At 33.3% G+C, this 14,587-nt stretch overlaps 1 protein-coding gene across 7 annotated transcripts in view; it reads left to right on the top strand.

Moving 5' to 3' along the window:
• LOC137758355 (complement decay-accelerating factor-like) overlaps window positions 1-13,655 on the top strand; it is a 28,699-nt gene extending 15,044 nt beyond the window's left edge. Inside the window, exons 8-11 of one of the 7 annotated variants that reach the window (XM_068534461.1) lie at window positions 2,489-2,509; window positions 7,325-7,397; window positions 9,423-9,528; window positions 10,409-10,986. In XM_068534461.1, the coding sequence (XP_068390562.1) occupies window positions 2,489-2,509; window positions 7,325-7,397; window positions 9,423-9,528; window positions 10,409-10,423 (215 nt within the window). In that variant the 3' untranslated portion in view covers window positions 10,424-10,986. Of the gene's footprint in view, window positions 1-2,488; window positions 3,407-7,324; window positions 7,398-7,785; window positions 8,234-9,422; window positions 9,529-10,408; window positions 10,987-13,635 lie in introns of those variants that run through there. The other 6 variants (XR_011072945.1, XM_068534462.1, XM_068534466.1 and 3 more) reach the window with 6 other exon arrangements.
• Window positions 13,656-14,587: the final 932 nt, after the last annotated feature.

Here is a 14,587-nt window from a genome sequence, read left to right as displayed (position 1 = left end):
TTGATTTACAATGTTGTGTTAATTTCTTCTGTACAGCAAAGTGACTCAGTTATATATATATATATATATATATATATGCATATATATATCTTTTTCATATTCTTTTCCATTATGGTTTGTCACAGAACCTGCCTGCTTTTGATCACTCTTCAGTGGCATCAGATAGTTGTGTTTTTTAGAATCGTGTTTTATACATTATGACCATACTTTCATAATGATTTCATACATTTAATAATCGTTATCTTGAGGCCTATTTTGCCATTACCTGAATATTTTTAGGAACTTAAACATTACAGATCTTACTGTTAAAGTTTCCTTGCACATTTCCCTGCTCCCATTTCTCTTGCTCTAAGGCAATCACTGCAAGCTTCCTCTCTGTGTTTTTATTCTTATGCTACATGTATGTCACCATAAGTAGTATATATTATTGTTTTTTTTTTAAATTTTTATTTTATATTGGAGTATAGTTGATTTACAGTGTTGTGTTAGTTTCAGGTGCAAAGTGATTCAGTTATATACATACATATATCTATTCTTTTTCAGATTCCTTTCCCATATAGGTTATTATAGAGTACTGAGTAGAGTTCCCTGTGCTATACAGTAGGTCCTTGTTGATTATCTATTTTATATATAGTAGTGTGTATATGTTAATCTCAACTTCCTAATTTATCCCTCCCCCCAAACCTTTCCCCTTTGGTAACCATAAGTTTTATGTTCTAAGTCTGTGAGTTTGTTTCTGTTTTGTAAATAAGTTCATTTGTATCATTTTTTTAGATTCCACATATAAGTGATATCATGCGATAGTTCTCTTTCTCTGTCTGATTTACTTCGCTCAGTATGACAATCTCTAGGTCCATCCATATTGCTGCAAATGGCATTATTTCATTCTTTTTTATGGCTGGGTAATATTCCATTATATATATGTACCACATCTTCTTTATCCATCCATCTTTTTTTTTTTTTTTTTTTAATATAAATTTATTTTATTTATTTTTGGCTGTGTTGGGTCTTCGTTGCTGTGCGCGGGCTTTCCCCAGCTGCAGCGAGCGGGGGCCACTCCTCATCACAGTGCGCGGGCCTCTCACTATCGTGGCCTCTCTTGTTGCGGAGCACAGGCTCCAGACGTGCAGGCTCAGCAGTTGTGGCGCACAGGCCTAGCTGCTCCGCGGCACGTGGGATCCTCCCGGACCAGGGCCCGAACCCGTGTCCCCTGCATTGGCAGGCAGACTCCCAACCACTGCGCCACCAGGGAAGCCCCATCCATCTTTTGATGGACCTTTAGGTTGCTTCCATGTCTTGGCTGCAAATAGTGCTGCAGTGAACATTGGGGTGCATGTATCTTTTCGAATTAGAGTTTTCATCTTTTCTGGATCTAGACCCAGGATTGCTGGATCATATGGTAACTCTGTTTTTAGTTTTTTAAGGAACCTCCATACTGTTCTCCAGAGTGGCTGTACCAATTTACATTCCCACCAACAGTGTAGAAGGGTTCCCTTTTCTCCACACCCTCTCCAGCATTTATCGTTTGTAGATTTTTTGATGATGGCCATTCTGACTGGTGTGAGGTAATACCTCATTGTGCAAGTTTCCTCTCTGTTTTTGTTCTTATGCTACATGTACATCACCATAAGTAGTACATATTATTGTTTTGTATATTTTTTATAATTTAAACAGTATGTCATATATTTCATTACTTAACTTGACTTCTTGCACTCAACGTTGCTTTTGTGGCTTATATTGATATACTTAGATTCAGTTCATTAATTTTAACACATATGTGGTTACTGACTTCTTAAAATTTTATGGCATCTCTGGGCCTAAAAGTTTTAGGTTGAATACATCCAATTTTTAATAGGGCAAGGCAAAGAGAAACAAGTTTCACTTTATATTAATTTGTTATAGAGCTAACTTTGTAATATTTTTTTCTGCAAGAGTACAAGATAATTTAACAAATTTAACCTAAACCTGAGTCAATTATTATGATAAAAATGCAAACAAATATTTGGGATCAAATTTCTCTCATATACAATTAATTTACCCTTTAAATATCATTTACTTTTTTTGCTCTTATTGAAAAAATAATAGTAGCTACTACTTACTGAGTGTGTTCCATAGTGTCATGTACCATGCACCTTCCATTTGTTAGTATTAATCCTTACAATAACCTTGACTTGCCATCAAGTCATACAACCAAATTTACATGGTGTTTGTTTCAGTATTCAATAACTCTTTATCGTATTTTATGTTTATTGTGTTGACTCTGTTTAATAGAGATAGCACTGCTTTATATGTTACTTGATTAAGTTAATAACGTATAATTGTTTTCATCAATTTATTTAAAATTATTTCTTTTAGTTATGAAAATCTGAGTTACTTTTGAACTTTCAAGTACAGTTGTTGATAAATTTATATATTTGTTAAATTGCTAGCAAATCAATGCTTTAAAATATTTTTATTTTTGTAATTCTTTCCCTTTTTTTTTCTTTAGTTGCTAGCATCATTGCATCGGGTAAGTGTGGCTCTCTGGCAGTTAACAGAACTTGTCCTCGCTTTCGGACGTGTAATCTATGTTCCTGGAAAATTATATTGTCTTTTAAGTGTCTTAGGAATACTATTAAAATACAGTGTTTATGGGTGCCAAAGAGAAAACAGGTAAATGCATTTTATCGATGTGTTTTGTACTACCATCAGGTACTTGGTATGTTCCTAAGTATTCCCCACCATGTTCTTGTTCCAAGGATTTTAGGACAACTTCAAATCATTTGGCCAATTGATCAAGTATTATTGCGTGCCTGTTGTCTCAATACATCTCATTCTAGTGGCTAAAGAACCACAAGAGGAGAGAGTTATCAATACAGTTTCTATCCTCAAGTATTTTATAATTAATCATAAACTACTCCTTGACCATTTCTAGATGTCTGTCTTATCCCAAGTAAAACAAAGGGTCTTACCTTTGGTTATATCCTCTTTATTTTCCCTTCCCTGTCAATGGTTTAAAGTTATCTTTAAAAAGTATTCTGTTGCTATAGGCATGAGGCCAAAAACATACCTGTGTTGCAGCATTTGGTCTAGTCCTTGGTTTTCTAGCACTTGGTCTAGTCCTTTTCTTGTTCGTAAATAAATTATTTGATGTTATGCATTAACAAGAAGATTAATAAACTCCTAAAGAAGATGGTAAAAGAAATGTTTGTTAAGAAGCAATACAGATAAATAGGCATATATTGATAAGTAATGTCTAATGGAAAATATAAAAAAGTGAATTTTTTGATCTATGTGTTAATAAGCTGAAGTCTCCTATCTTATGCATGCATGAATTAGCCAAGGGACTATACAACTGAAAGCAGGTACTTGTTTTATTATTTTCATTGTTATTTATTATAGTTTTTATATTTTAAATGAACCTCTTTTAAGCTAAAAGATTTATCTTGAAAGATTCCAACAGTTGGAATTCACTTTGTTCATTCTATATTTTAAACAACAATAAATGTATTCTAAATGAAAATCTCATGATTTAATGATTTGATGACATTTTTAATAGATGAGCTTAAAAATTTAATAGGTGAGCTTTTTCTTACAAGCTCAGTGACATTCAATGAAGGTTTGAGGTGCTTATTATTTTCTCTGAAATTCTTTAAGTGTATACTGTGTGTTTTCCCAGAAACCTTCCCTTAGGGTTAGGTTTAATTCCAACATGTGCTCAAAAATAAAGAGGAACTCCTTCGCTCTTAGATATATGACAATATTTTTCTTTAGGATCCTATACTTGTAAAATATAAACCTGAAAATTATTGATATTTTTACTTCTTAAATGTATTCTGTGAATGAGGTCACTTTTCTCATTTTAAAGATAAACTCTATTGCAAGGAAATTGCTTTTATTGATTGCACTGCAGTGCACATGAATGATACAAATGATATTAGAACTTTGCAAGTATTTAATATTTTTCCTATTTAATTCTGCTAAGAAGTAGAGACTGACGGCTCTTCCCAGAACTTTCTTATCTGCTATGTCAGTGAAGCTTGCATTTTGATTTTTAAAGCTATTCTCTGCTGGCTCTGTATCAGTGTTTTTCAAAAAAAAATTTTTTTCATTATTACCCTCTCCCCCTCAAGGAGCTTTTAAGGCATTTTTTCTTAATCATCCCTGTGAAATATTAATACTACAGATGTAATATAAATCTATTTATGTACTGTATGCACATCTGTACTTTATACATAAAAAAGTGAGATTTTTTTTTTCCCCTCTAGGGATGATAGCAACCCCATTGAGAATACATGCTCTATATAGTTGTGGGGTTTTTGTTTTTGTTTTTGTCAACAATATCATATAAAAGAAAGACTTGTGCTTTGGAGTCAGTCAGACCTTGGTTTCAATCCTCTTTTGGATTTTTTTTTTCATTTAGTAATAATTCAACCCAAGTGATTTACTTAATCTCTCTGACTCCCAATTTTCTCATTTATGAGATGGTGATAATGATTCCTATTTAAAGTCTTGGAAGCTTAATGAGATAACGGGTGTGAAAACTACTAGCATAGTGCTAAAAATTGAATAAATCCTAGCTCTAAGAATTCATTTTTATTTTATCACTATTTTCCTAAGATGGATTTCTGATAATTTTATCATTCTCTCTGGCCACACCAAAGAATAAGAACAGTCCTTTATTAGAGCAATATTTGTGTGTTTGGTGTGTGACAAGGACTGTACTGAAATATGCCTATGTATTATTTCATTTACTTCTCACAACAATCCTATAATGTAGCTATGTCCCACTTTTTAGCTGAGATAACTGTGGCTTTGCAAGATTCTTAACTTGCTCAAGGTCACACGGCTATTAGGCTCTTAAATAGACGCAGATGACTAGCTTCTTCAGCACTAAGTACTTGAAAGGATAGAAAAATTCTTCTCCTAGAGCTGCACAACTCAAATTTGACAATTAAGATAGTCCTGATTCTTTACAAGTATTGCTTTTTTTCCCTCCATTGCTGAAATCCTATACTGTGACATTCATAAATCCCTTGTGAGAAATAATAGGTCAATTGGAGGAATATTAAAGAAAAAATTAGAGAATGCTCAGTGAAATATCTAAAATACTCTTTCTTTTAAATATCACATGCTTATTGACATATTTTTATGTTAAATAGGATTATAAGGAAGAACAAAACCTATTCATAGCTTTCTTAGTTTTTCATAGTATATAGACTGTATTTCCACTTTATGAGATGTATAAGTGAGACCTTTCGAAATGACTGGATGAATCCACATTTCTTCAGAAAAGGAGACAAGCCTCATCTGATAATACCAGATCTTGTAGTTAGGTTCTGACTTGGGTTGTTCGGGAATGGAAATGATACTCTATATATTAATGTAATACCCATCTAATACAAATTTTGTTTGAGTAATCTCAGGTATTTTTATTGAGAATATTGTGAACAGTTAAAATCATGCCGTGAACCAGGGGTTAGGTTAGAAATAAGTTTTCTCTGGTGATAAACTGTTTGTCTTATTCATTTTCAGTCTCAGTTTTCTAATCTGCGAAAAGAATATCATGCAATGCAATTTAATAAATATTTACTGAACACTCTTTACTATTTACAAGTACCATGCCAGTTATGGGAGATAATGAGATAATAGGTGACAAACTGCCTTGCAGTGTTTTAAGTACTAGGTAAATATGATTCTACATAATGGGGAACATTACTAAACTACTCCTTTCACTCCTTTTGCATTTTCTAAAATTATGTAATTTTCCTACCTATGATCTCTTCAATGAATAATTAAAGACATTGGAATCATAATCATAATTTCATTTATAATTTTATATATATTTTATAGTTTCATGTAGCTCAAGTTGTGCCAATCTTAAATTAACACTGATTCACCTTTGGGTGAATGTTAAGGTCACTGCCTTTATACTTTAAAGTTTTCTTTGTTTCTAATTTGCAAAATAATACTCTCATTAATTATTAATTATTGCAGAATCATTTATTTAGAATTATATTTCTCAATTTCTGTAGTTTGCACTGGTTTTCTGTTAAAACATCAACCTCCACACACTTTCTTCCTGAATCACTTATATGGACTGATAAGTGTTCTAAGAATATTCCTAACTTATGTCATCCAGACATTCTGGATCACTTTAAAATTTTCTATTTTCATTTATCATTCAAACTGAAAATGGGTTTTTTCTGCATCATTTGAAAATGGTAGGATTAATGGGAAGTGGTGAAAGGAAAAGAAACCCCAAATTTTTGAGGAGCCGTGATTTATTTTATGAGTACAGTCTTTTCAAACTAATGCTATGGTGCTAAGGGATCAAATAAAGAAATTGATTGGGTAAAATAGTGTAAAACCTGTGGTGGAAACAGCTGTTTTTAAAATTATGTATCGACATGGCCATTCAGTTGTGCGACATCTGTAGTATTTTGCTGATTTGGAACCAGATACACTTGTTAGTCATATTACCTTCAGTTGCTTTTCAAGTGTCATCTATAATTTTCTTTGTAGTACGGATCAAAAGAGTAGAGTTCAAGGATTTAGAGGGTGGAGTGGGGAGGTAAAGGGAGACCCAAGGTGGTGAGGGGAAAGGGCAATGGGTGGTTTTAAGAAGAATGTTTATGTGTAAAAGTCAAGGTATAAAAGTTTTTTGCTGTTATTCAACTTATTTAACCAATTATTTTCTGTTGCTCAACTCAAAATAGTGCATTTAATCTTGAAAGTAAATATTAGTTTTCCTAAAAGAAATTTTATCTGCAACAGACTAAACACTGAAAAGCATTTCGATAGGCAAAGTATGTTTTACTCTCGGTGCTCAGATGATGATACCTTTCCTATGATGGAGAAATACCTACATCTCTGTTACCTTTATGAACTAAGTAAATGGCCTTCCCATTAACCACATATGGACGCTTCACCTTTCTGAGGCTCAATTTAATTATCTACAAAATGAGCGTGAACTCCAAGATGCCTTCTAGTGCTGAAATTATATAATACAGTCATCATATTTAAATCAATGATCAAATCATTTAAAATTAAGCATGGTGGGATTGAAACACTTTAGAATTCTCTCAAACCTGTCAAATTTTATTTGAGCATTGTGATAATTCATTCTAAATATTTCATCTTTCCTTGAAAGAAAACAGGATAAATAACATGCAGTTTTTACTGTCAGACTTGTGACATAAGCTAGCAAGCAAAATATAATTCATGTCTCCTATTTTTTCTTTAACTTGCCTCATAATCAATATGTTTGTCACTGTGAACTACTGTATATATAATTGTTCATGTTTCTATATTAACTGTCTTATCAAATTTTTTCCCCCTCAAGGATGTGTTGCTGGTACTATAATAATTGGTACCATAATTCTAGTCAAAATTTTCTGGGGCAGTGGAAAATCAGGGTGAGCAGAAATTCTGATGATTTTTAAAAATTTATTCTTAGCTTCTTTCCAGTAAAACTTGACACTATGCCAGTAGATAACTTTCTTAGCTTAATTGCATTTTTTTGATATGCTGTCTCTTTATTCCTTTTGTCTATGATTACTATCCTGGATGAACAGACTTTTTGTCTTAAAAAATTTTTAGATTTCTCATTATATATGAGGACATTGATTTGAAAGCCAAAGTCTCATTGCAATCTATTAATCAACTCACCTTTTTCTCTACTCAGTACAATTTATGAGAGTACCTGTGTGTTGTACAGAAGTGAAAAAATTTAGAAAGAGAAACTCTAACATATTGTTAAATTGCCTGTGACTAGGCCTATTAATAAATTGCATTTATTAACAGATGCCAGTCTAGCCAAAATCAGCCCAGTGGTTAAGAGGGCAGGCTCTGGAACCTGACTGCTTGATTCCAATTCCGGGTCTACTATTTAAATGCCATGTGACTGTGAGCAGCTTAACCTCTCTATGCCTCAATTTTCTCGTTTGTAAAAATGGGGGAAATATAGTACCTACTTCATGGGATTGTAGTATCTATTTCATGGGATCAAATGAATTGCCATCTGTAAAGAGGTTAGAACCTTACTTGGCACATGGTAAGCACTCAGGTGATAAAACAACAACACACAGAAAAAAAAAATCAGTATTTGAAACATCTGATCTGCATTGAATTTACATGTGTTAAGTATAAAGTCATGGTTGGCTCTGATGTATCCTGTAGACAGAGTATTATTTAAATTGAGTCTCTTATGTTTTGTAGATTTTGTTGCTCAGAAAACTAATTCTGGAGTTCATATAAACTTGAATTCTTTCTGAAGTGCCCTAATACCTATTTTTTCATTACTTAATTAAGAACAACTATATTTTAATGCTGTCACTAAATTGCCTATTTAAATTCTTTGGCTGATGTGAGGTATCTACTATTTACCCTCCATGGCTCTTTCCCTTCTCTTTAACAATATTATTTAAGCCTATTATAACCTAAAGTATGTAAACGTTCTTTAAATCACTAAATGGTTCAGTCTTTTACTAAAAATATTTGACCATTAGGTCCTGGGTTTTTTTTTTTTTTTTTAATAGCTTTTACAGATATTTGTTTACTGCCAATAAAATATTCTAGATGCTATAAGAGCAAATGTAGTAAAATATAACTTTCTCTTCAGATTTTTCAGAAACTTTTAAAGAATGTGGTTTAGAGCCCAGCATAAATGAACAGAATTCTAAGTCATATAAAGTGAGTTAGGTTGGTACAGAAGTCTCAGCAAAACTACTCTGGAAAAAAGAATAAACCACCAATCTTCTCTACTTCCTTACATTTGGTCCAGCTCTCCTTTTGAATTGGAGCATTATTAATTTACTTCTAAAACCATTGCTCTGGGGCTTGGTAGATGAGGGGGGTGGAATGTGATGAGTTGGCTCCCTCTTGGCTCTCTCTTGGCTATCATTAGTTTCTTTAGATACTTTGGTAAAATAATAGACCATCATATTTTTAATAGAATGAAAAGTGCTGAAATGTAGAAGGAAGGAATATTTGTTTTATATTTTATTGGGGTTTTGCAGTAAACCTAATCTATTTCTGAATCAGAGGAAATTCATGCAAACCTCTAAGAAAGAATTTGCCTTTTTTAATGTGCACTTAAAAACACTCCACTTGCCTTATTTTGGAAGTATAAGATGTTGAGGGTAAGAGCTAACTTTATACATTCCTGGTTATTCTCTCAATTTCATACTGATTTAATTAAAATTTGATCTTAATGAGACAGGAGAAAAAGTTAATGCATGTGAAGGTGTAATGTACCTTCACCTGGTGATCCTTTGTGTTTGCCTATCAAAGGATTTATTTACGTCTTTTAGAAGTGTTGGATATATATGGTAAATTTTAGTTTATGAAAAGAATGTGATTGTAAGCAAATGCTGATACTGCTTTTTGAGTGAACTTAAACTTTTATAATTCAATCAGTATTTTCCTTCTCTACTATTCAGCTCTTACTACACACATGAGAACAACAAAGCACTTAATGTTAAGTTTCATAATTTAACTGTGACTGGTGATGCTACGGAAGTAAGACCTTCTAGTAATTTACAACAGGTATATGGTTCAATAAAATCAATTTCTGTATCTTGGAAAATGTCCATTAACACAATTAGCTTGATATCTATCTGTGACTATTAAAGAACAATAGAGGCTTAAACCTTTGTTATTGTCAGAATTGTTTTTCTTTGTTGAACGAGTGACTAACACATTGAATCTTTCATTAATATGACATGTCTTCAGTCTTCCACTCTTCAGCAGTATACTCATTATCTCATCCTGTGCTTTGTACTCAGTTTATTGAAATGATTGGATGCTCACAATGCTACAAATATCTGGAAAAAACAAAAGGTTGATACATTAGGGCTTACAAATAGGAATGCCTTCATTGTGACTACTTGCATCATGAGATGATTGGCCCATATTGTATTTGCTTCTCCGTCTTGCTTGGTGACTTTTAAAGTTTCCAGTGTTTAAGAAATATTAAATCTATTTTAACCTGTCTTTTCTAAGTCAAGTTTACAGATCTTATCTGTTTTACGTTGTTAGGCAAAATTATCACACAAAACTAACTTAATATGTATGTACCCGTGAAACCTTCTAGGTGTCTTCTTTTGATTAAACTTTCTTCTATGCCAGGGAGTTTTCACTGACTTTTAATCTGAAAGTATCTTAGTTGAATCCAGCTTGGCCACTTAATCTCAAGAAACTAAAAACTTAAGTGTCATGTTTTAGTTGGTATTGCTATAGCTACCGAACTCTATACTGTGCTGGCCAAGGTTGTCCATACTCTATAACTTACTAATTTTGCATTTGTTTTGCACCCCAAATTACCCAACTAATTCTTTTTCATGGTTTATCACATAGTAACTAAAAAATTAATGTTTATCACCAGTAAATACAATTATTTTGATTTAAACTTTTTTTTAACTTTCAGGACATATATGTATGACATTGACAGTTTTGCTTATGATGCTAGTAACCATTGGCTAACTGAGCCAAAGAAGAGTTGAGAAGAAAGTGCACATGAGTACACAGAATATTTCTAGTTTTGTAGAACTTTCTGGTGGAGTGGACACAGTATATGTGGTAGTGTTCTTCGTTTTGCGTGTTATCTTGTCTTTAAGATGCATAAGAATGTCCACGAAGCAAGGAAAAACGAATCTGTCCTGGAATCACGTTCTCAGCACTCCTAAGACTCTTGAAAATAGAAGAACTCACAAGATTGAGAGTGATTACTTTCATAAAAGTGTGGGAAAGTGGAGAGATTTGTTGATACTTAGAATGTGAGCAAGAAGAAAAGGAAAAAAGTGAATTTTTTTTCACCAAATGTGTAATGTTATTTTTACTTACAAAGGACACAACAAATTAAAAACATTAATTGGATATTGAAAACAAATAAACCACTCTCTTCTAAGGAAAATTGCCCAAGAGTGATGAAACATTATAAAATAATCCTTCCTGACAAAAAGGCATTTTCATCTTTTCTTTTTCCATTAAAATGAGTCTGAATCAGTTGGCAAAATTTTTTAAAGGAAAAGCATGCCGATCACCCAAGAATGTTGAGTTTCTTGGGTTATTTGGTGACAAAGGAGGAATACAGAATGAAGGAATAATTCTTCCTTTGTCATACAAGCACAGATAGTGAATTAGCTCCTTATTTGTCAGATAGATCAGCTATAATTTTGTTCTTAAGACAATTAAAAAAAAAAAAAAAACAGCCCCGTGAAAGGGTGAAAGGTGTCTTTATTGACTTAATGTCTTTAAAGGTCTCCAGATATATTATAATATTAATATAAGAAAAGATTCTATATTTCTGAAGTGAGATGTTCATATTCAAATTGTAAATCTTATTCTTTTGTAATATTAAACTTAATTTATATTTATTTAGATTTTACATGTATACCAAAAAAGTTCAAGAAGATACGTAAAGAAAAATTTGTTTTCCCTAAATAGAAATAATTGATCACATTTTTGTCTCAGGTGGTATTTGACATTTATTTTCTTAAATGTAAATAATTTACTTATAAATAAGAGAGTCCCTTCCTGCCTTTCATAAGTAGTTTAGAACGCTGCCCTTTGGTTATCCTAGTGTGAATCATTTTCAGTTACTTTTAATGTATCACTTGTTATTGACTTACCAAACGGCAATCACATCAATTTCTAGATACTTAATATGCTCTTGTCATCTTGCCAATTACATGTTGTGTTGGAATAGACTAGAATATATACATAACTAAATTTAACAATAATTATTTTGTCATATTGCTTCATCTACTTTGTTGTTAAAGTATTTTAAAATAAATTCCATTAGCATCATGGCATTTCACTATAAATACTTAAATATGTATTTCTAACAATAGACTTTTTTTCCTACCTAACCACTATCATCACAACTAACAAGATTAATGGTAATTTCCTAATAGTTTCTAATTTTAGGAAATTCTTTTAACTTCCTTAAGAGTTCTGCAAATAGGTGCACATCCATCTATTAATTCATTCGTTTGTTAATTAGGAGGGCCTACTCTGCTTACTCTGTGACAATCTGCTGCTTCCTGGGGTAGTAGCAAGGATAACACTGATTCAGTTACTCAGAAAAATACATGAGAGCCCACTATGTGCGGATTATAGTGCTAGGTGCTGAAGCTACCAAATGACTACCACACAGTATCTACCCACACGTTGCTTATAAGACCAAAATGATAACACCTATTGAGAGAAAGAATGTAGAGTTGTAAGTGTTACACTTTTACAGAATATACAGAGTGCCTAAGTTGTCTTTGCTAAGTGGTTGAGTGGTGGGCTGAGAGCCATTCAGGACAGGATGAAAATTGACAAAGGACAAGTAGATGAGATTCACATGGCAGGATTGGGGACTGCAGATAGTGCAGCAAGCTCAAAGTAGGAAAGGCTTGGAGAGAGGACTATGGTATGTCATGTGTTTAGTGTAAAAGTAAAATTATAAATTCCAAATAGTTTATTCTGCTGTGATTAAATTAAAAGTTGGAATCAATGGTCAAAATTTATGGTAGCAAGAATTTTAGATATTGGGAAGCATTGAACTTTGACAATAAAATACATTGAGTTAGCCTTTGTATCTTATTACTTAGATAAGGGTAAAAGCTGAAAAAATATCTAACAACCAGTTACCTTGAAGAAAATAATAATAGGAACAGGTATGTTAGGGGTAGTGGGATTTTCTTGTAGGACTTGTTATTTGTATCCTGTTATGAATAGTTCTATATTTTCCCAAGGTAAGCTCTCCTATAATATTATACTTTATTTAAAAAAAAATTATTTATTTGGCTGTTCTGGGTCTTAGTTGCAGCATGCGGAATCTTCATTGCCTTGCGTGGGATCTTTAGTTGCTGCATGCAGGATCTTTTAGTTGCGGCATGCAGGATCTTAGTTGCAGCATTCAGGATCTGGTTCCCTGACCAGGGATTGAACCTAGGCCCCCTGAACTGGGAGCGTGGAGTCTTGATCACCAGGGAAGTCCCCTAAATATTATACTTTAATTGCCAAGATTGTATTGCCTTTACTCTAGAGACTGATAATTATTTGTTGTAAGAAATTATACTTGCTCACCACAGAAATTTGCATTTTATAATTGTTAACCCACAATTACTATCAAATTTCTTGGAACACTTAAACATTAGTAGTTTTTGTCTTATCACACCCTGAGACTGTTTTTTGGTTAATGCCCAAAGTGGAAATGCCTCATTTTCCACCCACCCACCTTGAGTATTCCCTCCACCCCCTTGCCTAAATTAAAAGCAGCCTCTTCCCTAAAGTTGATGCTTCCTTTGCAGCCCATTCCAGTGGTGGCTGGTTCATTTTCAGGCTTCAGATGCCTCAGTGTTGAGAGGTGGTGGTGGTGTTTTCCTGGCTTCCCCTTGTCACTACTTGCATCTCAGGTCTCCTATACATTCTTTAAAAAGAGTAATTGTTCTTTTACTCCGGTAGGGTAATTAATTTACTAAAATGTTAAAATTTTTTCCCTGTAGTTTTTCCTCTCCCAATTCCAAGCAGCTAGCCAAATTTTGGTCTTCCTTGCCATGGGAACCTCATGACAAAATGGAAGCAGAAAACTTAAAGAAGTTTAAAGACGGCTCTCTTCCTTGTTTTTTGTTTTTTCTCTGAAATCCTATGCTTTCATCATAGACTAAGCTGTGGAGAGGGAGGTAGAAGCAGAACCAGGAAGAGAGAAGATTCCTGTAAACAACAAAGAAGACAGATGTTGCTCACAATCTCAAAGTCTCCAAGCCAAGCATCCTGAGGGTTTCTGGGGTGGGGAGGTAAGGACCCAGAAATGAGTGATGGGAATGCATCTTTTGAAGTTGCATATTTTGAAGTTAAGTTTAGCAGGATTTGCTAAAGCATTAGGTGTGCAGTTAAAAAGAAAGGAGTCAAGGATGACACCAAGATTTTTAGCCTGAGCAACAAGAAGGAAGAGGTTGCCACTTACAGAGCAGGGGAAGACTTTGTAACAGAAAGATCAGTTTGTTTTTTTGTTTTTAGACATGGTAAATTTGAGATACCTTTCAGACATCAAAGTGGACATGTTGTATAAATAGTCAAAAATACAAGTCTGGAGCTCAGAGAAGGTGTCCAGGCTTGATATATTTGGGAGTCGTCAATAGGAGAACATGTGTCAGGGAACCCAAGAAAGAAAGATGAAGACGAATATTCAACTTTCAGGTTTATAATATGGAGGCTATTGGTGGCCTTGTCCAAAATTCTTTCAGTACAGTGGTTGTGGGTAAATGCCTAGATTGAAAGAGAAATCTTACTGACACTACATTAGTCAACTGATCAAAAGTAACATTACCAATAATGGGACAAATAACATGAAGTTGATCCTGATAGAACACCTTGAGAAGAACTCAGCATCATTTGGGTGTGGTATTCCTGCTAAAAATATATAATCTAGATCAAGTTATAAGAAAACATCAGAAAAAACAGTTTGAGGGCCATTCTGCAAAATAGCTAGCCTGTATACTTCCAAAGTGTTAAGGTCACGAAAATCAAGTCCAAAAAAAAAAGGAGATGATAAAGATAAGTGCAAAAATCTTTGAGATAGAAAGCAGAAAAATAATAGGAAAAAAATGAAATC

The sequence above is a fragment of the Eschrichtius robustus genome, unplaced genomic scaffold, assembly GCF_028021215.1.
Source record: "Eschrichtius robustus isolate mEscRob2 unplaced genomic scaffold, mEscRob2.pri scaffold_81, whole genome shotgun sequence".
NCBI classification, from domain to species: domain Eukaryota; kingdom Metazoa; phylum Chordata; class Mammalia; order Artiodactyla; family Eschrichtiidae; genus Eschrichtius; species Eschrichtius robustus.
Note: the sequence above shows the minus strand (reverse complement) of the source record. Positions and strands in the feature narration are given on the sequence as shown.